The sequence below is a fragment of the Lytechinus variegatus genome, chromosome 2 (assembly GCF_018143015.1).
Source record: "Lytechinus variegatus isolate NC3 chromosome 2, Lvar_3.0, whole genome shotgun sequence".
Lineage (NCBI taxonomy): Eukaryota > Metazoa > Echinodermata > Echinoidea > Temnopleuroida > Toxopneustidae > Lytechinus > Lytechinus variegatus.
Window position 1 is genome coordinate 11,593,620 of NC_054741.1, and position 27,517 is coordinate 11,621,136.

A 27,517-nucleotide genomic window follows, 5' to 3' on the forward strand; every position below is an offset into this window, starting at 1 on the left:
ATAATCGTCATCATAAACATCTAAAAAAGGATAACAACGCATGTGCTAGGGATTATCATAATTTTACAGATCACACTTGGCATGCTTGGAGAAACTTTTATCAAATACAATTGTGCATTAATTGGTTGTCCACTTTACGCTTATGTGATTTAATGCTTGTTTGCTTGTTTAGGGGGGTTCACATTATACAAGCTATGCTTTTTAGTGAATCCCCATTTCCACAGATACTTTTCTTCTATCCTAACTATATATTATTTGTCTATAAAATATTTTGTATTATATTTTTATATGTTAGTTATCATGATTATTATTAATGTATTGTAAGTATTTGTTATAATCTGTGAAAATGATTTGTATCAATATTTGTTATTTCTGTTGGAAATAAAACTGAATCTGAATCTGAATATGGTAAATAACCACCTCTATTACACCAAATCAAATATTCCACAATAAAATACAATTCTCAATTTGGATGACTGCGCGCACTTTTTTAAATTCCCATCAAGCACCTGATTGCGCGCATTGCGTTTTTTACCAGCACTGAATCGTAGACCTGCGTTGATCGGCTGCTGGTTGTATAAAAATACGTGATGGACAAATTGGTCTAGAGTTGGTTCCGAAGACCTCCTGTGAGATCATTGATGATTCCTTGCTTGACCAGTTTGTGAAGGAATTTCTTCTCGAGGTCGATTCCGTGGGTAAACGATGACATAATGGATTTGGTTTTCTCTGAGCTGTAGTAATGGATCGGTGTATCTGGGCGTTTGATATCGTAGCCGAACCCTGCCACTGATATCTCGTCGCAGAACCTTAGCGCCACCATAATCGCCATTGAACCCGTAGTCGGTACATTCTGCAGAAAGATGTAAAGACAAAATCTTAAACAACAAATTCTTGGAAACTTCATGAAATTCAACAAAAAAGAAAAATTATACCACCAGAAATCTTTGTTGAAAATATTTTTGTGCATTGCAAAAGAGTCATTCTACATTTCCCGGAACTACGACCAGCTCCTTTCAGCTGGTGCAGCATGTCGATAAAAGGGATATGAACGAACCAATAAAATATTATTATATAAACAATAATAACTTATCTTGCATTCATTAGATGCAATGAGAGTTTGTGACACAGTAATTAAATATTTGACATGGGACGTGAGTTGGTAACATAGACCTCAAATGCACGTTCGTGAATCAGACCTTACAGGTGAAATCTAGTTTACAAGACATCTAGAATATGAACATTGTATCTGAAAGTGAGTTGTAGCAGAGAACCAAAAGTTGCGTCTAGATTTTTTCACGCCCTGGTTTGTGACAAGGACAAGTAAACATGGTAAAGCGTAGACTACATCCAGTATGTCCATGAGACATGATGTATACTTGTGACACAGAGCAGTACGTGAGTTCGTGAAAACTTTAAAAACCTTATATACATCTAGAAAAGGTGAAGTAATTTGTGACAAAGAACCTAAAATTGTTATCCAGAAGATGTGATTTGACTTTGTGACGCAGAGGTCAAACGCCACGTCCGGAAAACATGATTCAAGTTCATGACACAGAATCTAAAATTTTTATCTACATGTTTATAGAAGACATGGTGAAGCCTGAACCAGTGTGTGCTATACAGTTTGTGTGACAGGCCATGTAGACATCACTTACCTTATCCATTTTGCCCTTCGCTATCTTAAATCCGATGAGATTAGCTGAAAGTTCTGATATGATTGCCGGATTAAATATTCGAATATCCTTTCTCGGTTTCGGCACAAAATCCGCAGTCGGGTGCCAGAATCCCTTTAGTTTTTTCTGTATGAATAAGGGAGATTAAATAAATCTAATTACATCAACCAATTAAGAATTGTTTTTGTTTTGTATCGATTGACAATGGAAATAAAAGCAAAACCATGGTTGTTTTGACGTTTTTCGTCATTGGGGTATTTCAGACTGATTTGGCGTATCCGCTTTTCTTCAATTTCGATCGACAAGATCACTGCCTAGGGGGTGTTTCATGAAGAGGAATGGGTGACTTTCACAATAATATGTTTTAAGACACGACAAATCTTTGCATCTGATTGACCATCTTGACAAGTCAAGTTTGTCTTCACTGACAAAATCTAAAAAAAAACTTTCCCTTGGATCCTAATTCGCTCCAACAAAACGGCCCGTATATGATTGGCGAAGTTGCCCATGTAGGTAGTCCTTGTCTCCGCTCCTTTTTTTGGGGGGGGGGGGGTGGGTGGGTCCAAAGATAAGATTATTTGGGTACATTGTGGATAGTTGTGTCTGCTTCTTGGTTAACATGGTTAATGAAATATAGCTGAGGGAGCTAAAAGAGCTCATTTCAGTGGCGATATAGGAAAAACAAAAGCAACACACGGTACAAGTGATTAATTATGCCTTCTTGCTTTCTTAATTCCATTTTCAACCCCTTACTGTTTGCAATTTGTGTGCCCTATAAAAGTGATGCCCGAGGAACGAACATCCTTACCAAGTCACGACCTTCTATGATGTAGTCGATCCACTGGAGGTCGACCTGTTTGAATGCAACGACAAGCAAAGTCCAGTCCTGAGCGTAGACATCTGGGCTGAGAACCGAGCTCTCGGGATAAACAATTCGTACTGTAGTTTTCGACCCAACGTCAGTTTCGTATCCCTTGATGGGCGCCGTGTTCAATCTGAAAATAACGAGATGATCCGTAATCATCAACATGGTATAAGCTAGAAGATATATTTTGTCACCCCGCTTTATTCTTGCTCATCACCATCATCATCATCATCATCATTATCTTCATCATCCCATCATCATCACCATCATCATCATCATCATCATCATCATTATCATTGTCATCATCATCATCATCAACATGACCATCATCTTCATCGTCATCATCATCTTCATCATTGTCGTCGTCATCATCATCTTCATCATCTCCATCATCATCACCATCTTCATCATCATCATCATCACCATCATCTTCATCACCATCATCTTTCCCAACTTCATTTCCATCTTCATTATCACAATGAAGATGACAAATGACCAAAAGGATCTACGGGAAATGACTAAAATATCTTACCTGAATACCGCGTCGTATTTGTCTATCTCACTTCCAAGCTGGGCCCCTTTCATTAAACCTCCATTCCCGATCACAATACACCGACGACACGACAGCCTAATAGTGATTTATCGGAAAATAAAAAGCAAATTATCACTAATGATTCGGGTGTACTGTGCTATCCATGGAACGGGAATAACTTTTATTGGTAAAGTGGTACGCTTTAGAATTTTGATTTTTTTTCGGATGATTAATATTCTTCACCGTTTATTCTGATAAGTTCATGTGATTCATGCCACATTGAAATGTTGGTAATTACGATAACCAAACTACATAAAAGCAACTAAAATTAGATTTTGACTTTGAATTCTGTACAAATTTACTTTATGGGCCTATACTGTCTTTGAATTCTAAAAGTAGTTTGACCAGTTCACTTTCAAATAGACAAATATTACAAGTTCTTTTACTAATAAAAATACTACCTCACAAATAACAAATCTGCTGATATTCAAATGCAGCCATTTTGTGATTCCATATTAAGGTTCCATTTCATATGTTGTTACTTGTATGGGGGAGGTTATAAATATTTCACCCAAATTAGTGCTGATGACAGGAGACTCTTACCCTCCAAATGCTAACTCCCCCCCTCCACAAATTTAAAAGAGAATTCATTGACAGTACGATCATTTTATATCGTTACCACGTACACTTTCAAAAAGAAATCTGTCGAATACAGTATATGAATTTTGCAAAAATATTCATTTGATGGATCCTCAATCAGCAAACTCTGATTCTTGGTGGATCTCTCCATTCACTGAGTTTTACTCTCAGAAAGAGATAACTAAAAATACAAATATTTTTATTCCACTTATTTCCGCTCACCATACATAATGATTTATTTTTGTTTGTATCATATCGTATGTACTTGATATTCATTTGTATTACCAATTTGTAAAGTTGTTTACTTAAAGTCATTGGTTTTTATATTATTGACGAGATGAATTGGAAAAAAAAAATTAAACTTTAAAATTCGATAAATGAACTTACTTTCTGATATCTGCCGGAATATCCGTATCGGGTAATTTTTCAAGAAGAGACCTTGTTGCTCCTTCTGTTCGTAAACAAATGAATATGGAATCAAATATCACCAAATTTGAAAAAAAGAGATTCATCTTTATAGCGAAAGTAGTAAAAATTAAATCGTGGAAAACGTTTTTCCTTTCTTGTTATTTATGTGGATATGGGAATCTTTTATTAGAATTTTACTTATTTATTCAATAAACTAATATTATTTGAAAAAAAATAGACACGAGACAAAATATATACTTATATATGATTAAGATATACATTTTAAAGAATATGTAACGTTTCTGAAAAGTTTAAGAATGTGGAGGAAAAAAACTCACGAAATCACTTCCGTATATATTAAGTAACATATTTTCTGATAATTAAAAGCAAGACTCTGACATGGCCCATCACAATATAAATTAAATATGATAATGAATCATGCAAAGAACATTTTATCATAGGACAAATACATGGCTATGATCAATTTGTGAACTTAGTAGGAAATTAATTTTCTACATATCGCTGTACCAACTACCACACCATAACCGATAACTCTCCAATTTGACCCAGTAAACATCCGCCTCTTTTTGTGAGAGGTTTGTAATTATACTTTGTCCGAAATAATTTTAAATCAAAATTAAAGATAGGAATATGAATTTTAGGAAAAATCAAGAGGAAAATACTTACCTAATCGACGGAAACCAAAAGGAAGAGAATATCTGGTGGAGCTAGCAGACTGTAATGAGGATAATGTCATGAATGGGGTAATGCTTCGATTGAACTGTTCCCCAAACAAGTTCTCCATGCGATCTGGCGCCCTCTGGTGTTTGCATGTTTTAACGCTGTTTTCAAGTTTTGATGTCTCTTCATGTTTGACGCTGTTGTCATGTTTTGGTGCCTTTTCATATTTGATGCTGTTGTCAAGTTTGGGCGCCTCTTCACTTTTAACGTTGTTTTGAGGTTTAGGAGGCCCTTCTCCTTTAATGTTCACCTTTATCCTTTTTATGTTGTTGTGAGGTTTAGGAAGCTCTTCTCCCTTGATGCTAATGCTAAGGGGAAAGGAATTAAAGCATTATTAATATTATTATTATTATTATCATTACTATCATTATTATCATTGTTATCATTATTTATTATCATCATTATTATTGTTATTACTACTACTATTTTTATCATTATTATCAGTATTATCATCAATATTATCATCATCATCATTAGTAACAAAATGATTATCATCATCATTATCATCATTGTCATCATCTTTTTTTTTTCAAACAAATGCACACATAGCTACCAAAAATGTTCATTTATTTGAATGAAGGATAAAAGCTAGAGCACTGATGATTAACTACTTTGCTCGATGGCATAAGTGCCATGGCCGGGGATCGGAGCCTGGGCTTTCATGTGTCTTGTCAGGCGCCTTAGACCACATCCACATCATCATCATTAACATCTTCATTATCACCATATCGTCATCATCACCATTATCATCACCATCATCATCATTATCGACATTACCATCACCATCATTATCATCATCACCATCGTCATCATCATTATTGACATTACCATTATCATCATCACCATCGTCATCATCGTCATCATCATCATCATCATCATCATGACATCATCATTATCATCATCATTATCATCATCATCACCATCATCATCCTTATCATCATCATCATCATCACGATCATCATCATTATCATCATCATCATCATCATTATCACCATCATCATCATCATCATCATCATCATCATCATTATCACCATCATCATCATCATCATCATCATCATCGTCGTCGTCATCACAGCAAAACTTGAATGCTATAATGAAATACCACTATTGAATTTATACAACTACTATATTTTACAATTATCCAACTTCGACCAATTTGTATACCTTTTTGTTATATTTTTGTCGATCGAGGTTTTGTTCGAGAATATGTATTCTTGTCCTTTCGGCTGAGATACCTGCAACAAACCTGTATAAACAAAATAGGAACAAATACGTTATCAATTACATTCTTTGTATCATTTGATGTTATAACGTGTATTATGCACTTTGGTAAATGCATTTTTATAAATAATCGGAATGATTAAACAATAGAACTTCATTATTTTCTACTTTGACACGATATTTTGTTTTAGGTAACTATGATTGATCCCACACGATCGTCGCCAAATAATTCAGTTATTGTTTGGTTTTAGTTTTAGTTGCTGTTTTCATATCACTTAACACAGGCCTTGCTTTAATATTGTAAATCAAGCCAAAAGTAAAATCATCACATATCCGAGCAACGTTAAATACTTTTAAAAATCGTAAATGCAATACGATTTTGAGCTTATCTACTTATTTTCCTCGTTCTCTCTGCGAATAATTTACATTAAGTTTAGATTTCTTAATTCAAATGATTCCTCGGGTTAATTTTCATGACCAAATGTCCCTGCTCTGATCAGAAAACCTGGAAAGGGTATGTACTGGGACGTTGTACGGTGCGCGTCCGATGAGTCTGCGTGTTACTTACGTCCTCCTAAGATTCGGTGTTCAAGTGTATTCAATCTGCGAAGTCTATCTACAGTTCGCTCGTCTTCTCTAGTCCCATAAGATGTTGGGTAGTTAACGAAGATGACGACGCATGTCGTAAGAAACATAGATCCGAAGAGGAATATTATTCGCATGAGACTCACCCTCATGATTCAGCAATCGTTACCGTTGCCGTAACTCCCCTGCAAAGAAAATGCAAGAAAATAACGATGGAAAGAAATGTTAACACATATTATCAAATATTGTTTTTTTATAATTATGATTGTTTTCAAGTAAGTAATAATAAAGTAATATATAATAAAGTAATAATATTAAAAATAACAATAATGAATATTAATATTGATATTAATGATTATAGTTATTCTAATAATAGTACACTCTAAAAAAAGATTAATAGAGCTGTTAAGTAGCGTAGTGTACAGTGACTGCAATTCGGAGTGCTGATTTTTCTCGTTCAAATTTGAACAAGACAAATCAGCACTCCGAAGTGCAATCATTAAGACCTAAATTAGCACTTATTTTTTTAGTGTACTAACATTAATAACGACGACAACAACGAATGATAATGATAATAATAATAATAGTAATAATACTAATGATAATAATAACAGTTCTAATAATAAATAACAACAACAATAATAAAAATAATTATAATAGTAATAATGATAATAATAATAATGATAATAACAATAACAAAAATAATAATCATTAATTTCATCATTGTATATCGTGACTAACATTTTCATAACCATTAATGTCATTTTCACAAACAATACGTTAATCCAATGCGCTATTTCAGGAAGTTCCTGAACAAACGCTTGTATACTACGAGATTTATATGGTCCATAATAATTATAAACCCTTCTTTTACGATATACTGACGTGCAAAGCGATGATTGGAGTGCTTGGCTAATGTAATATTTACTTCTTGCAGAGCTTTCCGTGCAAATCCACTCCAATATTGGCACCAGACAGAGAGTACCCATGGCAACGCCTGATAAAATAGCCCTTTTCTCGCCCTTCATCTTTTCTTTGTATTGTTTACTGTTGTATGAATGTCTACAGGCGTATCCCGCCAGTACAAGTCTTTGCTTTTAGGGTCTTGCGCCTTCTTCTGAAAAAATAGCTTGTATATATTCTCATTCTTCACGACAAACTGATACTTGTATGAGTTTATGTTTAAAAGTGTAGAAATTTGTGAAATGGAAGAAAATCATTTGAATTTAAATATCCCTCATGTAGAGCGTTAGACTCATAATCGCAAGGTTGTGATTTCGAATCCCCACTCTGCCATTGTTTCCACTTTGATAAAAAGGGCTGAGAGCAATATCTGTCGTCTATAACGTCAGCCACCATACACGTAAAATGTTTCCTAGGTAATTGGTTACATACCAGCTTGGCATTTACCAACAAAAAGCTGTGCTGCCGAGTTACTATACTGGAGTTGGCATAAACTGAAACAGAATATCGTGTTTCCTTCGCATCATGAAAAAAAATCAAAATGACACATTGAGCAGAAAACTAGTTAAACAAAAATAAATATTCTTATTACCATCATCATTATTATTCTCATGATTATGATTATCGTAACTATCATTCTCATTATCATTATCATCATTTTCATTATCATTATCAATATTCCTATTTTTCTAATTTCTATTATCATTATGATTAATCCCTGTCCTGTCAACCTATGCTAACGGAAAGTACAAACAGTCGTACAAAAGTCTAGAAGAAAAGCACAGTTCAGAAAAGGCCTATCAAATACTTGGGCTGGACAATGCAGGGGGACATTCGCTATTGTCTTAAATAATACTTGATCATAGGATATTATGAGAAAGAACCCATCTGTATGCCATGCAGATATCAATACGAACTTTAACCCACATCTGCAACAGGATGTTCATTTTTACCTTCCAATCTTCTCGCCAGTACTCATGTGTTTAAAGGGTTCATATTCCCCAGCAAAAAAAAACAACAACCCAATATTGGTTATACAGGGGCGGCGCCAGGATATGTGTGAGTTTTCGCACTGTGGCGCAGAACGCTTTCGGGAACATGGAAAATGCATAGTCAAATGTCCTACAAGACAATGAGAAACCATTGGTGAATTAAAAAACAGCAGATCGGTCCTGGATTCTAGAAAAACGACATAATTATTGAAAAATATTTTTTCGTCAGCTCCGAAACTCAAGCCATAACTGGTTCCGGTTCACCAAATTTCGACAAAGACCTCCCAGCTGTTCATCGTCACTTGACAGGCATTTTCAATACATCTTAAATTTGTTATGATATATGTGATTACATATTTAGACAATTGTCACGGGAAACAAACTTATGGTACGTCGAAGGTGAAAGGTACGAGCCCCACTTTTTCCAAGTTTTAGGGTTTTTAATGTACAAGCATAAAACCAACATTATTGTGAGGATTTGGTTTCATCAGAGAATCTCCGGCAATTTTCAATGAAATGTTACCTTTCTTATATTTTTTTCGACTAAATGTTACATAACTGGTGTCTAGCTGCAATTATGGCTCAGCACATCCTCGGTGACTTGCAGGCACATGATTAGCATAAGATAAATGTTCTTCGTCACAACCCCGCAATGGTTAGAAGAGCAATGCAAGACATGCAGCGTCAACTGTCAGGTACTGTGAAAAATTTGAAGCTGTTGGTTATGGGTGAATGACGTGTTCAACAGAGATTGAAGCTAGGCAGTTGATGTGTAAATGTCAGTCACTTACAAAAAGTTAAGAGAGGGGATAGGATTACATTGAAATTTTGAAGGGAAAAGTCTGATGAAACAAAAACCGTACAATAAAGTAGGTTCGTGCTTGTACATTAAAACCCCCAAACTTTGAAAAAGTAGGTTTTGTACCCTTCGCCTTTGATGGACCATAACTCTGTTTCTCGTGACAATACTTGTCTATATCACATATATCATAACAAATTTAAGATCATAATTTTAACATATTCTGCTGGTAGGTAAATTCTAAAAAAAAAATGTTTTCACCTATACCAGCAGCATTTTTTTTTATTTCCCAAGAAATCCTCATTTCACTATATTTTAAGGATATTAGGAGTTTTAAGGGGAAAATGTTACTGTGTTGGCAGTTTGGAAGGTGTGAAAGTAAGACAATTTAGTGGTTTTTTTTAATTTGTATTCTATTTGTTTAACAATGGTTAAAAGCCTGCTGTTTGGTATAAGTGTCATTAGTAAATTTATTCATAACTTCTAATTAGCCTATATCCGTTTAGTCTAATAGCCACTTGGTCTAAAAACAATTTGTCTATTATTATTATTAGACAAATTAACTGTTTATCAACCAAAGTTTATTTTTTTGACAAAGTAAATATTGACAAGTTATAGTGACGCAGCGGAAATGAGACGCTTTACTGCGTGTAAGACCAAGAGACAGCCTGATGATGGTAGACATGGTAGACCAAATGAGTTGAAGTTGATCATATATGCTTGAAGGCCAAGAAGACCCATAAAATAACCCAAAATAATCGATCAGACCATTCTTGTGAATTAATGGTCTCCACCAAGGTGTGCACAAGTAATAATAATATTGTATTTGCATCACGCATACACCAACCTTCTCAGGTGCTCAAGGTGCTCCTATATACCTTTTAAGTCCACCCCATCAAAAAGTTGATTTGAATAAATGGAGGAAATTTCAACAAAATCGGATGTAAAATAGGAAAGTGATGAAATTTTAAAGTTTTCCTTAATTTCACAAAACAGATATATTTACATCCTGGTCGGTATGTAAATGAGGAGACCGATGACGTCATCCACTCACTATTTCTTTTGTATTTTATATTATGAAATATGAAATATTCTAATATTCTCCTCATTGTCAAGTGAAACAACAATTACTTTCTCCCTGAACATGTGGAATTAGCATTGTTTTATACTATATGGTTCAGTTAACTTGGTCCTTATTGTCAAATCTGTAAAAAGTAAAATATCGTATAATTCAAACAATAAAAAAACAAAAGAAATAGTGAGTGAGGGGTATCATCGACTGTCTCATTTGCATATAACTGTGTTGTGCATATCATTGTTTTGTGAAAAAATAAGCGAAACTTAAAAATGTCATAACTTTATTTTACTCCCGATTTTGATGACATTTGCAGCGTTATTCGAGTTTGATTTTTCTCTATTTATTCAAATCAGCATTTTTCTGGGGTGGATGTTACCTTTAAGCTCGTCTACCGATTCCGATGCTCACATATTTTTTAGGAATCATTTCCCGCCGGTACCCATTTGCCTCACCTGGGTTGAGTGCAGTACATTGTAGATTAATTTTCTTGAAGGAATGACGACATGGCTGCGATTCAACCCTCTGTTTCAAAGTCTGGAGACTAATCCACTGTGCCAAAACGCTCCAAGTAGTCAATAAGCTATAGGAATTGAAAACAATCTTATGGATTTGAGCAACTCTTCGTAAGATGGACCCCCTAGTAATAACAATTATAATCATCATGATGTTCCGCCTTTATTTATCGCTTAATACATTGGAACGACATCTCTAAGCTCTTTACATATTTCTAGCTTCCACTTTTTCCGCTCTTTGGGAGCATTCCAACTCCATTGCTAGCCCATACTACATTACAGGCTTTCGCATCCAACCGAGCTAATCATTTAACACATTGGTACAGAGTGGCAAAGTGTTGAATTGCTTCTTGCCAAAGGACTCTAGATCGCAGACGTTTAAAAAGCATCAATAAACGACATCTTCATATACAATCACATTTTGGTCTACATCTGCAAAAAAGCTCTTGTGCGTGAAATCCATTGAAGTGACAGTCGCGCTTTTGTGTTTGATTCATTTAAGCTTCTTTCTCCCTAAAAAGTTGTAAATATATACATATCAATTTGCATATTCTGCTGGTAGTTGAGTTTTGTAATATAGAATTAACCAATCATAAAGTATTTAAAACGTTGTTTAATACTAATATACTGGCAATAAAATTGATGATTTTGTTTATCCAAAATGTTAGAGACTATTTCATATTTGCTCACTAAATATCCTTATCATGAAAGGTGCAGCCCAAAATCAGGTCACTCTTAATGGTGCCAAATGGCAATTTTGCCCATACTTTTCACTCTTCACTTGCAAGCATGTTTCAGAAAGGACAGCAGGGTCCCATTTCATAAAAAAACGTACATATGATAACAAATCTTGCTGGAATGTCAACTACTACCATGGCAACGGTGAAAATTCTGCTTCCTGATTGGTTCTTCCAGAAAGTTGATATTGTAGCAAGGGTCGTTGTTTTAGCAATTTGTTTGATGAAATTGGGCCTCAGGTGTTCCCTATGGGATGGCATTCAGGGGCACTGGCACTTGTGAGGGGGGGGCTACATGTGATGTAAAATTTTTCTCAATTCGATTATATTACATGAATATTGTATATAGTTACACAAACTAGATCTCTCGTTTTTATCGGCCTGCTCACATTCTTTCGTCCGTTTTCTCCCACTTTTTCTATTTCTTCACTACTTTGAAAGTCTTTTGAAACAAAAGTCATAGGAGGAGGTCGTCCCCTGCCCCTCCCCTTGTTGCGCCGACCCTGGTCACATTGGTAAAAGTGCAAAGTTGAACATGTTTTCTTACATTATTATGTTAATAATGGGACTTTCTTTATTCATTTTCCAGATGGTTTCCGGAGATGGTTTGCATACTGAATGTACCTAAACATCAACAGAAATAGATCACAATTTGGCATAAATAATAAGTAATACATAAACCCCTTAAATTGTTATCTGACGGTATACTAATGCTGGCCGGATAACTGTAAAATATTACAACTATATCCCGAGACTGATGGACAAAGAGGATCTGAAGATGCTAATGCCATGTGGATCTCGTTTTATGACTTGGTGGGCGCTTCAGGAAGCGTGGGCTTCCGACAGCCTACATGATATTAGTCGAAAACTTGACATTGCCAGTTGTACATGTATATACTCTGTACATATTGGTTCGTCTCACTACAGCTGCTCAGCCTCGTTTTGGGACATTTTCCAGTGGATATGAAGTTCAGATCAGAGAATTCGAATAATTCTTATGATAAATATTTAATATTTAAATGATAAGAAACCTTGTATCGATCGGTTCACACTTGGTTGACATGGTTGAGTTGGGGAGTAATGTCTATTTGAGATTCACATCTATGCAATAAGGACACTCATTGGGATGTCCATGTAGCAAGCGCATGACCATGTTGACGGGGGAGGGGGCTATATCCCTGGTGTATTTATTTTGACTAGGGTTGCATAGGACCATGGCTAAAACAGAATTAAAGCTATTCTATATCTGAGTGGAATGTCATGAAAAACCATCGACACGGAGTGCCATAGCCTTCTTTGACTGCTCTCACAAGTAGGCCTAGAGTTCCATCAGGACATGATGACGATTGACGCAGATTTTCTTTTCAAATCCCTAATAACACGCCTTTCCTTTATTCTAGCCATAATACCCATCCTACCTGCTTTATCCTGAATTACCTACCTAATACAGAAATGATCATGAAATGAACTTTGTGACACAATTTAGAGAAAGGAACATGAATAAATAGAACTTATCTTATCTTTAAAATATCCGATTTTAATAGCACCTGGCATCGGAACGAGACATCACGGTCTCCAAGCCCTGTACAGATATATTTAAAAATGAAAATCGTGTCAATTTTCGAATACTTGTATCATAAATAAATGTGAGTAGCTTATGCTTTATAGACTAATCTCCGAGGAAACAAATCGAATTAAAATGATTTTGGCAAGTCTGCATAAGCCTACCAATTTCTTGGTAAATATGTTTGATACACACAAAGATTATGCCCTTTCCTTGAACATGTTGAATATCGCTAACACGATTTTTTTTTCTTCATGTATACGTAACTTTTCATTTTGACCCGGAAACAACAATTCCTCATTAATTCCTACCCTATATAGATTCAACTATTGTAAACAAACAAAGTCTCGTTGCCATGAACATGATGAAACCAGGAAAAAAGTCCTGGTATCCTCAAGAAAATTTATCATCTTATACATATATAAAGGAATCGTTTATCTTAACATGACATGACGTTGATGGCTTGCCAGACTTAGATTGGAAAGCCAAGTGCGGGGGCTTGAAAATAGAGGAAAAAGCCAAATTTTCAAGTCTACGATAGACAAGTAGTTTATCGAATGAATATTACAATGTGAAAAAGTGCGTTGGGCAATTCCTGATAAATTTCTTATCAGCGTGTCTGGTTATTTTTCCACTCCACCCCCCTCCCCTATCTCTTAAAATACCGTGGGGCAATATGTCTTTTAATGATAACTAAAATTATAATTTCTTTCGAGCATAATGTGTTTTGTTCAATTGTCATAATAGCTGTAGGCCTATACTTTTTGTGTGTATCGGGATTAACGGTGCACTCTAAATTTCATGGAATGAAATGAATCCATGACGGTCGTTGTGATTACTTTAGTGAAGAGCCGAATTCTAGATTTAAATTTAATCTTTTAAGGTTTGAATGTAAAGCTTAAAGATCCGAAATGAATTTTGAATTACATACATATTATTCAAACTAAATCCAGACTTAAATTGCAATTTGTAGGCAAAATGCATCATGGTACACGCTAATTATTTATTACATTGGATCAAGCAAGGAGGAGTGTCGTTGATGGGTCGAAATACAATTCTATCATTTGATTTAAAAACAGCTTAAGATTTTAATCAATTAAAGGAATAGGTCATCGACCCAACAATTTTACGAATACAAAGGGACTTGTTTTCAGCTTTATGAGAAATGGTGTCTATACCATTAAGGAATATATTACGAAGGAGAATAGAAAATGAAAATAACGTTACACTCTTAATTGCATCCAAGTGCAAAACAGAAACTTTTCCCTTTAAAAGGGAATTAAAAAGGGAACAATAGGACTCATACCATCGTGAGTTTTTTTCGAATTATTTCCTTATTTGATAATAAATCATTTAATTACCTCGCTTCACAGCAATCGCACATTTCCTATACTTGTATATAATGTAGTAATATTCAAAGAAAAATTATATGAAATATGATTAATGAATAATATGAAACATAATTTCATGTTTCCCGCGTGGGTTTCTTAGTACGTTCAAGTCCCTAAGAGAGTCTTCTTATGAAGAGTATCCGATCATAAGTACACAGCATGCTTTCCGGAGGAAGCGTCAGAAGCCAATGGAAATATTATATCCTGATAATTTGACAAATATTTTCTGGAGCATGAAAATAACATTCTCATAACGCGTAATTGAGGGGAAATCTGATAATGCAATTAAAAATTGGGCAGCAACGATTTCGACATGCTTATCAAGAAAATAGGGTAAACATTCGATACTAATTCAAATCACTTCCGTTACTCAGTGATATCTATTAAGGCGGTAGACTCTTAAGGTAAAATCCACGAAAACAATAAGTTGATTTGAATGCAAAGACGAAAAAAAAGCGTAATACTGATGATATCATCATATTGGATTTAGTATGACAAAAAAGTTATGACATAACAAATTTCGTTATGTGACATATCATATATCTTTATTCAAAAATTTTTATGACACAAATAAGCTCTTGATTCGATCATAAGAATATAAGAAGTTAAAAGTAAATCTAACCATGTTTGACGGTTTAAGGGTAGGAATATTTTTTTTTATAAATGATCATATAGGTGTAAGTGTGACGTCATCGGTCCCTCATTAATAATCATCGTAATACTGTTTTGTAAAACTAAGTAAAACTTAAAAGTGTTTCAATTTTTTTTCTAAATTTACATCAGATTTTGATGTATTTTTTTAGCATTTTGCTGGTTTGCCACGTAAAAAAAAATATCGAGTTACAAAAAATGGCATTTCCTTTTATGCAGCAAAACATTATTGGAGAAGAAGAGTTGAAATTAGAACCCCAGCCCTCCAAGTAAATCAAATTGCATTGATACCTACAAAGATTACACGATACAACATATATAGTTTGATTTGCAAATATATGAAAATGATGTTACATTACATAAAATAGTAAAATGATATACTCTGCATTCAGAAATATAAATTATTTATGCAATATGAAGTAAACATTTGTATTCGTCCTGATACAAATATAAAAGGCGTCTTTCGGTAGAATTGATTTATTCAACCCTTATTATCATGGTTGATGTGAAAAACAAGCGAGAAGGCAATTGGTTTGAGATGTTCGGAAACGATCGTCTTTCCTTATTATCCGATTTGTAGGTGGACAAGGAATTGGAGGTCACAGTCCATTCCAATATTTCCAACATTAAAGGGGAAGCTCAACTTGGTAAAAAGTTTATTGTAAAAAAAACAGAAAATATAAAAGATATTGGTGAAGGTTTGGGGAAAATCCTTCAAATTATAACTTTCTCATTGGGGATTGACCTTGATATACCAATATGGCCTTTGTCAATCCCATTCAAATTTTTATGTTATTATGTTTTTATATTGTAGCTATTTATATTTGCATTGTAACTATGTATGTATGCATTTTTATTTTACTGCTATCAGGTTGGTTTTTTCATTCAACTTGTGGAAAATATATTGAATTGAATAAAAAACGTTATTAGAATTTTAATTCATGACGTCATATATATGCTACTACTACTACTACTACTACTACTATAACTATTACTTCTACTATTATACCGCTACTACTACTACCACTACTACTACTACTACTACTACTACTACTACCACCACTACAATAATACCTCATAATAATATTATAATTATATTTCATCATAGTTTACATCATCCTGAACGTTTTTTACAAGTAGGCCTACTGTTATCCTTTCATGGTTCTAATAATATTTTAAACCATTGTTTATCTAATCATCATCGTCATCTTAACCCCAATTATAATAACAAACATTATTATCATTATCAGTTCTACATCTATACTACTACTACTATATTACTACTACTACTACTACTACTACTACTACTACTACTACTACTACTACTACTACTACTACTACTACTACTATAGTACTACTACTACTACTACTACTACTACTACTACTACTACTACTACTACTACTATAGTACTACTACTACTACTACTACTACTACTACTACTACTACTACCACTACAATAATACCTCACAATAATATTATAATTATATTTCCTCATAGTTTACATCATCCTGAACGTTTTTTTACAAATAGGCCTACTGTTATCCTTTCATGATTCTAATAATATTTTAAACCATTGTTTATCTAATCATCATTATCATCGTCACCTTTACCACAATCATAATAACAAACATTATTATCATTATCAGTATCATCCTAACCCTCAGTAGCTAGTAAAATCGGAGAAAGATAATTGCATCAGTTTCTTCTTTTTGTATAAAGCGCAAATATAATTTATCAAAACAATTGCCATAAAAAAAGCATTCAGCCTGTATTTCAATCAACATGTACATTATTATATACGAGGAACCAGTTGGCATGGTTACGACGCAACACTTTGGTAAAGTATAAATACATCACGGATTTCTATTTGTCTTTTTACCCCTACACTACCCCTCTCTTCTCCGTTTGTAACCGTTTGCAATTGCCATGAAATCCATATTCGGAATCATATAAAGTCATCGTCTGCATGCAGCCTACTATCTCGTGTTTTTCAAATTACACGAAAACTGCCTTTCCAAAGCTGCTTTTTAACGTAATTTTGTTTCTCAAGTACTGTAACACATATTGCGGGATACAGTTCTATTAGCGATTTATTAAGATTTCCTATTTTGCCTATTATATTGCAAAGATTAATAACGAATATAGATGTATCTGTATGAAACTGATACTACTTTGGCTTGTTTGATCATCGCTTTTACGTTGTATTCTTCGTTGTTTTTTTTAATTTTATTCCAAATCAACTTGATTTTGGATGAACTTCAATTTGTTATACATTTTATAGGCCTACAGAACGTAGGCTAAACTAAATACCTTTCAAAGGATCCGGGAAGTTATATTGCAACTTAAACATACAACTTACATAAATTGTTTACTCAATCCTATGGTAAGTTCCCCTCATAAAGTTAACAGCAAGGGAAGGAACACACGAAAATTGTATTTGTCTTCTAATACATGTAATAATAAGAAATAGGGAGTTTCCCTCCATCTCGATCTGTGGACACACACTGCTGAAACATTATACAACGCACGCCCCTTAACCTCTGACTCCAGAGTGATCGCCTTCAAATGGGAAAACCTTTCATCTGATTCTTTTAATGGCTCTACATAGAACCAACACTAGAGCAGGGAGATGGGAGATCCCTGACTAGACCACTTTGTTATTGATTTTGTAAGAAATACTGTAACGATACCTATATATTTAGTTTGTGCGTAGAAAATGTGACAGGTTACAGTGCTATATGTAATACAGAAAAAACGTCCTACTTTGGGATGGTTTGGTTTTCGTTACCATTTAATCAAAAGTTAAAAGGGTAGGCCTATAAAACATGAAAAGTTATAACGTGAACACAAATTTAATAAATGAAATAGCATAGGACACTTCCTGATGTTCCAAAGAAAATGCAATGAAAGAAATTACATGATATAAACAAAATTGAAATTTACTTGAATAACCAATATCATTTAAGACTGTTTAGCACGTTTCGTACTTTCTGGCATAATTCTGTAAATAATTTGGCAAGCAAAAACATAAATGATAAGAGTTCAAAGGTCACGATAATCTGCTACATTGCCTCATATTTTTTTAAGCAAACGAAAATAACAATAATGGAAATTACCCCCCAAAAAGAAAAAAAAGTCGTCACTTAAATTACCCCCCCCCCTCGTGGCGTGGAGGTGGCACATTTTTTTTCAGTTTATTTTTCCAAGGAGAAAATATCACATCGCAGGGGGGGGGGGGGGGGGGGTCTCCGTGACCGGAATTAGTTCGATCTCATGACTTAAGTCCAAATAATACAGTCCATATACGTTGTGAATGCTCTTTAATGTCAACTTTGCATTGTTTCATTTGCACGTACAACCCTTTCTTCATGTTCTTGCACACAAAGCATATGCTTTCACCATACTTCCTGGGGAATATTGTAGTAATGAGCTTCCTAGCCACTCGCAGACCGCCCATAGAAACATTAGCTCTGTCAAATCAGTATGGGATCGTGACGGTATGTTACGTGAGCAGTTGTTAAAGGACAAGTCCACCCCAACAAAAAGTTGATTTGAATAAAAAGAAAAGAAAAATTCAACAAACATAACACTGTCATTATCATCAAAATCGGATGTAGAATAGGAAAGTTATGACATTTTAAAGTTCTTCTTAATTTCACAAAACAGTTATAATATGCACATTCTAGTCGGTATGCAAATGAGTAGACTGATGTCGTCATTCACTCACCATTTCTTTTGTATCTTATTATATGAAATACGGAATATTCTAATTTTCTCTTCATGGTAAGGTGAAAGAAATTTATATTTTTGCCTGAATATGTGGAATTTTCAATGTTTAAACATTTTATGGTTCAGTCAAGTTAGTCCTTAAATTAAGGACTAACTTGACTGAACCATATTTCAAACAATAAAAAACAAAAGAAATAGTGAACGAGGGAAACCATCGTCTGTCTCATTTGCATATCACTTTGTGAAAAATAAGCAACACTTTAAAATGTCATAACTTTCTTATTTTACATCCGATTTTGATGGAGTTTCATTGTTATGCTAGTTTGATTTTGTCTATTTATTCAAATAAACATTTTTTCTGGGGTGGACTTGACCATTAACATGGTTATAATAAATAAAGAATATTGTTGGAGCTTGCTAAACTTCCTGGTGACTTGGAAAAAATTTGAAGATTGAGATGCAATTTACTTGCGAACCATAACTACGGCATACATCATGGACGAAAATAAATTTTTTTTTTTTTTATACACGATCATTCTCACATTTTCAGTCCTTACAAAAAGAGAATAACGCAATATTTCATTTCCCAATATCAGGAATGCTTTATGAATATCGTAATAAAAAAAATACCCTCAAGCATCATAATTATTGCACATGTGTGTATAAAAGATCACACATTTTGATAGGAGTCTCTCTTATTGCAAACTATGAGGTAGTTTTCAAATATAGGAAAATCAATGGGAATTTGCAAATAGATGTTTAACCATAGAGCTATAATAGTTCCATGGTCTAACCATCAACCATCTTGTGCCAAATGACCGGTATCCCCCGCCCCCCCCCCCCTTATCCTAATCTGTCCCTGGCAACGAGGTCCGAGGTTCGAATCTCATAGCTAAACTAACGTCTCTGTGCAAGATGGCCCTACTAACTGACTAATCTACACATACCATTTTCCGCATGTGCAAAGTGGAACTTAAAAGGGAATTGAAGTCCATTTCCCCGAACATTAATTGGTCAAGCTTTTAAAAAATACAATACAGTTCAGCAAACTTTACAAAGATTGGGAGGAGTTTCAATCAAACACAAATGAGACGATCGCGACTAGAGGGTCAATATCTATGCGATTCGCAAATAAAATTCTAACAGCGTGCAAGTTAATGATTAAACCCTCTCTGCACGCCATATCAAAATATAATAGTTTTGGAAAGGTCAGATTATTTTGTTTTCACGAACTGAAGAAGGGCCTACAGTATTATACATTTTTGATAATTATGTTATTCTAAGTTACTAAGTTACCGTTATCATACTAAATTACTTGCATGTAAGGCAAGATACATACGCACCCACAATCCCAACACGCATGTGTGACGGTGAATGTGTCTGTGTGTGTGTATATACCAAAACTGACACCGGTTTAAAATTGACCAGAGTCCCTTTCCTTTAAAAATGGTCACACCACAAGGTGTTAAAAATGTAACCTAGAGTTTTAACACAGCGCCAAAGATATTCCAAACAGGAGGTTTACCCTGACAAAACGTGTAAAAATAGCAGCCCCCAAAGAAAAAAAAATAATAATAAAATACTGGTGAATTAAGGTTTGAGGAAAATCCATCAAAGATTTAAACAGTTAAGAAATTTAAGTTTTTGATTTTTTATGTCAAATGCGAGGAGCTTTCCATGTATCGTGAATTGAAAAAAAAATCAAATGTCATTTTCTCCAAAAAAAAAATACTTTTACTTTACCTTCAGTATATCAACATAATTTTTTTTAACATCCGCCCCTGGAAGACGATAAAAATGAAATGTAGATTTCTTTTATATTACATAACATATGGGGCAGCTGCTCGTCTATGACGTCACAAATTAAAATATTAAAATTATAATAACTTTCTTAATGTTTGATGTATTTTCTTCAAACCTAAACCAATCTTTTTAATCCTATTTGTCTGGGGTTTTTTTACAATAAACTTTTTTTTGTATCTAGCACAATGGTTTAAGTTGTTGTAAAAAACTGGTGCTAGTGGTATTGTCTAACACCAAACACTAAGGTGTTTGCTGTGTATTGTATATTCATCGGGATCAAGTCTTCGTAATGTACGGTATAACTCCCACTTTCCTGGTATAAGAATATCCATTGATGAGACTATGCTATTCCAGCTTGGTAGATATTGCCAGCTTGGCGCAACAGCTGACGAAAGACACACAAATTTCGCCAAAAAGTCAACAACCATGATGACGCGAAATACTCCTTTAAAGGGGGAAGTTCACCCAGGCATCAACTTGATTTTATCAAAGTAGGATATTGAGATATATTAATGAAGGTTTGGCTAAAATCGACCAAATAATTACAAAGTTATGAATTTTGTGACACCACTTGCGCCATTGTGTCATGTGCTTATATAATTTCAATAAACTGTAATTATAATGACTTATGATTATCGAATATGCTTTCTCCCTTGATGTATATATGTTCCTGATTATGACTTTAAAGATAAAATGAATTCTAATTTTCTTGGAAAGGGCATCAATCATGAAATTTGCATCAAATGGCAATCGGGAGAGCTGCTGCCATCTGACGCCCCCAAATAAAATTAAAATTCCATAACTCAGCAACTGTTGATTATTTTTTGTCATAGCTTCATCAATAATGTTCTGTGTTAACCAAGACTCAAACTGGACCCCCATCTCTTTTAAAAAGACAACAGCTGTTGAGCGGTATTAGTTTCCTATATATTTATGCTCCGATATTGTTTCAGGGGTATTTCCTGGTATGGTGGTGGTCATACATATCGCATAGGTATAAGGAAAGTATAGGCCTTATCGATTTGATAAGGAATACCATCAGATCCATGCAGGAAGCATATACGATGAATAATAATACTCAGAGGAACTGGTAGAAACTGAAACTGGGAATACATTATGTAAAGTATTTAACACTTGAAATTAAATCTGTATTAATCATTCCCTTTGTAAAGACGATCGATGGAGTACAGATGGGGGCGCTTGCCCCCCCCACCCCCTCCCATAATAAACAAAGTATGACCAGGGAAAACAAATGAAAAAAGAAAAGGAAAGAGAGAAGGGTGAAATATGATTTCATTTTCTGAATTATTTTGTCAAAGTCTAAAAAAAAAGATTTTTGTAATGAAAATGTAGAATTTTTTGGTTCATTACCCCCCACTGATAACGATAAACATGGACATGTAGTGGAATTTAACCGCATATGTTTTGATGCGTGTAAGATAGGCCTACATAGTGTCATTATTTCTTAGACTTTCGTGAATGAAGGGCAATATCCACATCTGATTATTTTGATGAATATTCAAACCGGCACGAAAATCGGACGTAAAGCAACAAACTCAGACATGAAAAGTTTAAGCTTCGTTTATTTTCATAAAACGGTGGCAATGCACATCTTAGGCGGTATGCATGGAGGTGGAGTCGACATGCACTATTTCTTTTGTAATCCGTTACATGCAATTTTGATTTTGGTTTTACACATGTTTGATTTAAAAAAAAAAAAAAAACAATAAACCATGAATCATGAAAATGGCAATTTCTACATGTTCCACGATGAATCAAATCTAGTAGGACATCATTGTAATAAAAACATGAAATATTTGATAAATCAAAATCAACAGTGCGTGCAGGACATCATCAGCACCGTAATTTGCATACCGGCTATGATGTGTGTACATGGTAAATCACTATTTTGAAGATTAAAAGGAAAAAGAAAGTATTCAAACAAAATATGAAAGAAATTAGCATAGAACTGCAAAATTCACCAAAATGGGATGTGAACTAGGTAAGTTATGGCATTTGTAAACTTTGCTCATTTTACATCTGTATGGAAATCCTTTCAGTATCCACTGATTTTTTTTCATGACGTTACACAATTTTAGATTCTCACTATTTCTTTAGTACAGTATTTAATTTATTTTAGTTTTGATGAATATATTAAGTGGTCCTTGTTTGATTTTCCTCGATTAATATACCTTCTCTATACATTGAGGTGGACTTGACCTTTAAATCTGTACATTGTGCAATGTAAGTTTGCAACTATCAGTCATTAATTGCTTGACCCCGAAGGCCTGAACCAACTCTAGTCGGTCCGTCATATTCCAATTGACATGACATTTTGAAGTGCCCAATCATATTGCTAAAGTAATTACACATGTAATTACTTGACTTAACGGTCAAATGGAAGAGGAGGCTCTATCGTTTGTATATATATATACCAAAGTTCTGGAACCCCATCCCCCCAAAAAAAAGTAAAATAAAATACAGAATAAAGAATAAAACATAATAATAAACAAAGTATGATCGGTTTAACCAGAAACAAAAGTTACACCTGACCAAATACTAGCCATTTACAGAATTTCAGATAAATTATACCAGCAAGTTTTATCATGAAGGCGGGGCCAATTTAAGTCCTATAAAGTAAGTCAAGGGTGTTCGGTATATACACTGTAAAAACTGCGGTGTTACAACTGACACCAATTGCTGTTAATAGAGGACCACACCCTATGGTGTTAAAATTACACCCTAGAGATTAAATATAACACCAAAGCGTGTAAATGTAACAACAAAAGGTGTTGTAATGGCACCTATAGGTGTAAAACTAACTTCACCAATTTAACACCGGTGTAAATAACTGGTGTGGTCCTCTATGTACACCGGTTAACACCACAGTTCTTGCTGTGTACTTTCCTTCACACTAAAAATGTATACATTCATTTCATTTTTTGACGATCCCTCCGAGACACTGCAAAGGGGCGTTTTTCCATTACGCCGTGTATGTGTAAATCATGTGATTTTGTATGGAATACTGTTTTCAAACAGTTTCCCCCAGTATGTTGCACATCCGATGAATAGCATTATAGGGTATAACAGATCAGATAACAAAATAGGATTTGAAATAATAAGAAATGCCTAAGAAACTGAGATTGTGGCCTAAAGTTGCATGCAAATCTAGCTAAATATCAAATAAAGAAACAATAACAAAAATATTATTACACCATGGTTTAAGAATTCCTTAAGGAACTTCCAGATAGATTAACACATTCACACTTTAAAAAGTTATAAATCCAACAGTGGATATTAATATGACAGGCTACATATTTTCGATTTCAGGCGATATATGGCCGAGATGGGGGGGGGGGTCATATTCCTTTGAGGGGTCAAAATTGCCCAATGCATAAAAGTTACTAACATTCCTGACTATAGTATACGTTGCCATCCAGTGGTAACACCAATGAAATCTTTGATTGATTGGCTGTTTGGCCTATATAGCGTGAGCAAAAAAAAAATGCCAATGATGATGTCATAATCATACATGAGTTAGTAAACATATTTGTTGATCCATTTTCACTGAAATTAACTTGAGAAAATGATACTAAAATTTAAACAATTAAAATGTAACTTGCTGCAAAGGTGTTTTGAAATGCATTTTAATGCAACCCTTGAAGGATTGTGACATTATCGACATCTGGATTCATTGTTCCAGCCATGCCTTAATTTGGCGCAAATCAAATTCATATCACTGAAATATGGTATCAAATCATTTGAGAGTACATATTCTTTCAGGCTATGAGAATCATGTGTCCAAGAGGTACTTAATCCTTCAATACTTGTTTTTACTCACAGTGCGACTACGAGTAACAGTACTGTTAGTTACCATTAATAACGTATAGCTTTCGCGGAACAAGGCCCAGCAAAAAACAAGAACAAAATCTCTCGAATAAGAAGAAAATATTAATAAATATTTACCCGTGTAAATAATGCAATTAACATAGCATGTCAAACAAACTATAAGAGGAGTTTGAATATATTATGTTAATGATATTTCAATGACTAGGTTCAATTCACCATACTCGTGCATACATTGAATCGACGCGAAACATTCATTCAATTCAAGGAGCTGGCACTTGACCGATATATGATTCAGTTTAATTAACATGATTAAGCATCTATTTTTTTTCATATTGATAATTTTCTGATATAAATTTAAGTATACACTCGAAATCAATAAGAATTAGGTTCAAAATTTGATAAATATGAAAATAGTATTTGAATCATGTGAACGAATAAGAAGGCATAAAACACAGTTTTTTGCATCGGTTGTGACTGAAAAGAACGAAAAGGCGTATCTAAGCTCCAAGGTTTCGTGTTTTCCGTCACAACCGATACAAAAACTGTTTTCTATATAAAAATAAATAATAACTATAATAATAATAATAATTATTATTATTATTATATATATATATATATATATATATATATATATATATATATATATATATATATATAAGTGTGTATCATAATTATAAATGGATATTATAGCTATCATTTTGAGGATTATAATTTGCTCATGAAATCAACAACTATTTTCAAGCAACAGTTCACTTACCCCTGTCCATTGAAGTAACACTTGGAGCTCCTTTAATGTCAAACAAATGGAATGGAATGAGATATCAGTAGGTTGTCTTGTTAATATATAAATACCCTAAACAAATGGCGATTTAGCTCCTCGTTTATTCAATTCCGGATTCAAGTATCTTCCAATTCTAAGTTCCAACTGCAATAGCAGCGGATGAAGAGGACCTGAACAGTGTCACTATTACCGACGCTCATCGTCCTGACGAGTTTTCGTAGAAAAATATGGGGTCATCAACTTGAGTTTTGGATTTCATTTCTGAACAACCGCTAGAGAAAGAAGGTGGAATATGTGCCCTTTCACTTCGAGCTCTTCGTTTTCTCCCCCTCTTTCTCTTTCTCTGTCGTTCTTCCAATACCGGTTGGCCTTGACATACGTGTAAGCTACATCTGGATTTTGTCTTCCTTCTCCCCTTGTGAGTTACGTGGAATATGATGGTGACAGCGTTCAAGTTGAATGTTGACTCAAGTCTAGCCTATTTCCATGCTCTAACTGGATGTACATAACGATACGTCATTTGTTATATCGGATCTCACTTCCTTGATGATATTCATAGATTTTTTTTTCATTGTCAAGATCTAATACTAAAGCACACACTGTCCTATGGGCAAACAGCTAAATCAGTGACAGAGAATTGCACAGGCCTTCAAAATGTCTTCAACTCTGTCCACATCTTATCTGGGGTACGGCCACGATTCTAGTCTAATCTAATTGCTCTTTGAACCCCAGGCTAAAAACCTGACTCCAAACTAAAACCAATGGTTTGTACCTACAGATTATCCCTACCCTCTCCCCCCATCCTGATGCAATTTTAGGAAAAAAGGGTTATTCTTTAACAAAAAAATGTTTATAATAGTCGGCGGAGCTCCATTCAGAGGGGGATGGGGTGAGGACTTTTCAGTGGCGTAACAGGCGGGAGGACAAGGGGGCCTGCCCCCCCCCCCCATTCCCCGGGGATCTCACCGGGAAAATAAAGCAAAACGGGAAAAAGATAAAAAGGGAGAAAGAAAAAAAATAGGGAAAGGGGAAGGGAAAAAAGAAAAAGAGGAGGGAGGGGAAGGAAAAAAGTGAAAAGAAAACTAAGAAAAGGCATTAAAGGAAAAACTAAAGGAAGGAAAGAAGAACATGATTGTGAGAAATACCATATCGTCCCGAAATACTTATACATTAGCATGGATAGTAAGAAAGGGAAATCAATTGAAATATGGAAAAAGGGCAAACAATAGCATTAAATGAAGGTAGAATGGAATGAGCCAAAAATTGGAAAATGAAGAAAAGGTAGAAGGTAACGACCGGGCTGCCGAGGATTGAAAATAAAGAACGGGAAGAAAGATGGATGGCATATAACATTGTGTATGGAGTCTATCATAAGCTTGCTAAATCTCCAAAGCTACCGGGGGCTCTGCCCAAGACCCCGTGTAAATGGGGGCTCTTCATCTGTAACCTTTCAAGAGCTCTATAATAGGCCCCTGCATGGCCCTGTCTGCATTGTGCTTTACATTGAAGCACTGGCGTACAAGGGGGGGGGGGTGGTTCCACAGCCAAGGGGAAGGCAACGAAGTGAAATGAACGGAAAACAATGAAATATGACATGTAATTTTATATGAAGTGAAAATCTATTACATAATGACAATTTCATTTCAAAACGCAATTTTCTTTCTTCGCTCGCTGGCAATTTCCCAAATTTGCAATGGTGTGCCCTCTAAAATTATTTGGATGATTAGCAACTGCGTTGAATTAATGTGTTGTGTGGAAGCTATATACACACAAGCGCGATTTGATTTAAAATAGCTGCCATCTGTGAGGTTTAAAATGGCTTGAATAACAAGAGGTTCCATCGGCTCTGCCCCCACCCCCGATCCCACCCGCATAGCACTGTCTGTCGTATGGAAGGGTTTTAGAGTTGAAATGTTCAACAACACCCCCCCCCCCCGAAAAAAGGGGGGGGGGAACGAAAGCCAAAGGAAAAGTGTAAGGTATTTTTCTTAATATCACGT

At 34.6% G+C, this 27,517-nt stretch overlaps 1 protein-coding gene across 1 annotated transcript; it reads right to left on the bottom strand.

The window, feature by feature from the left end:
- Window positions 1–348: 348 nt before the first annotated feature.
- Window positions 349–26,131, bottom strand: LOC121407318 (lactosylceramide alpha-2,3-sialyltransferase-like). Its single transcript, XM_041598354.1, has 9 exons — window positions 25,494–26,131; window positions 6,651–6,852; window positions 6,026–6,107; window positions 4,808–5,169; window positions 4,100–4,163; window positions 3,074–3,169; window positions 2,485–2,671; window positions 1,659–1,802; window positions 349–853 (listed from the first exon to the last, which is right to left on the bottom strand). The coding sequence occupies exons 2-9, from the start codon at window positions 6,817–6,819 to the stop codon at window positions 605–607; spliced, it is 1,353 nt and encodes a 450-aa protein (XP_041454288.1). The 5' UTR covers window positions 6,820–6,852; window positions 25,494–26,131; the 3' UTR covers window positions 349–604.
- Between the last annotated feature and the right edge of the window lie 1,386 nt (window positions 26,132–27,517).

Excerpts from the sequence above, each read along its gene's own strand:
- LOC121407318 (XM_041598354.1), bottom strand. The coding sequence starts at position 6,819 with ATGAGGGTGAGTCTCATGCGAATAATATTCCTCTTCGGATCTATGTTT. Across the intron at positions 4,164-4,807 it reads TTTTGGTTTCCGTCGATTAG|AAGGAGCAACAAGGTCTCTT; the intron begins GTAAGTATTTTC and ends GTTTACGAACAG. Across the intron at positions 3,170-4,099 it reads ATTCCGGCAGATATCAGAAA|GCTGTCGTGTCGTCGGTGTA; the intron begins GTAAGTTCATTT and ends AATCACTATTAG.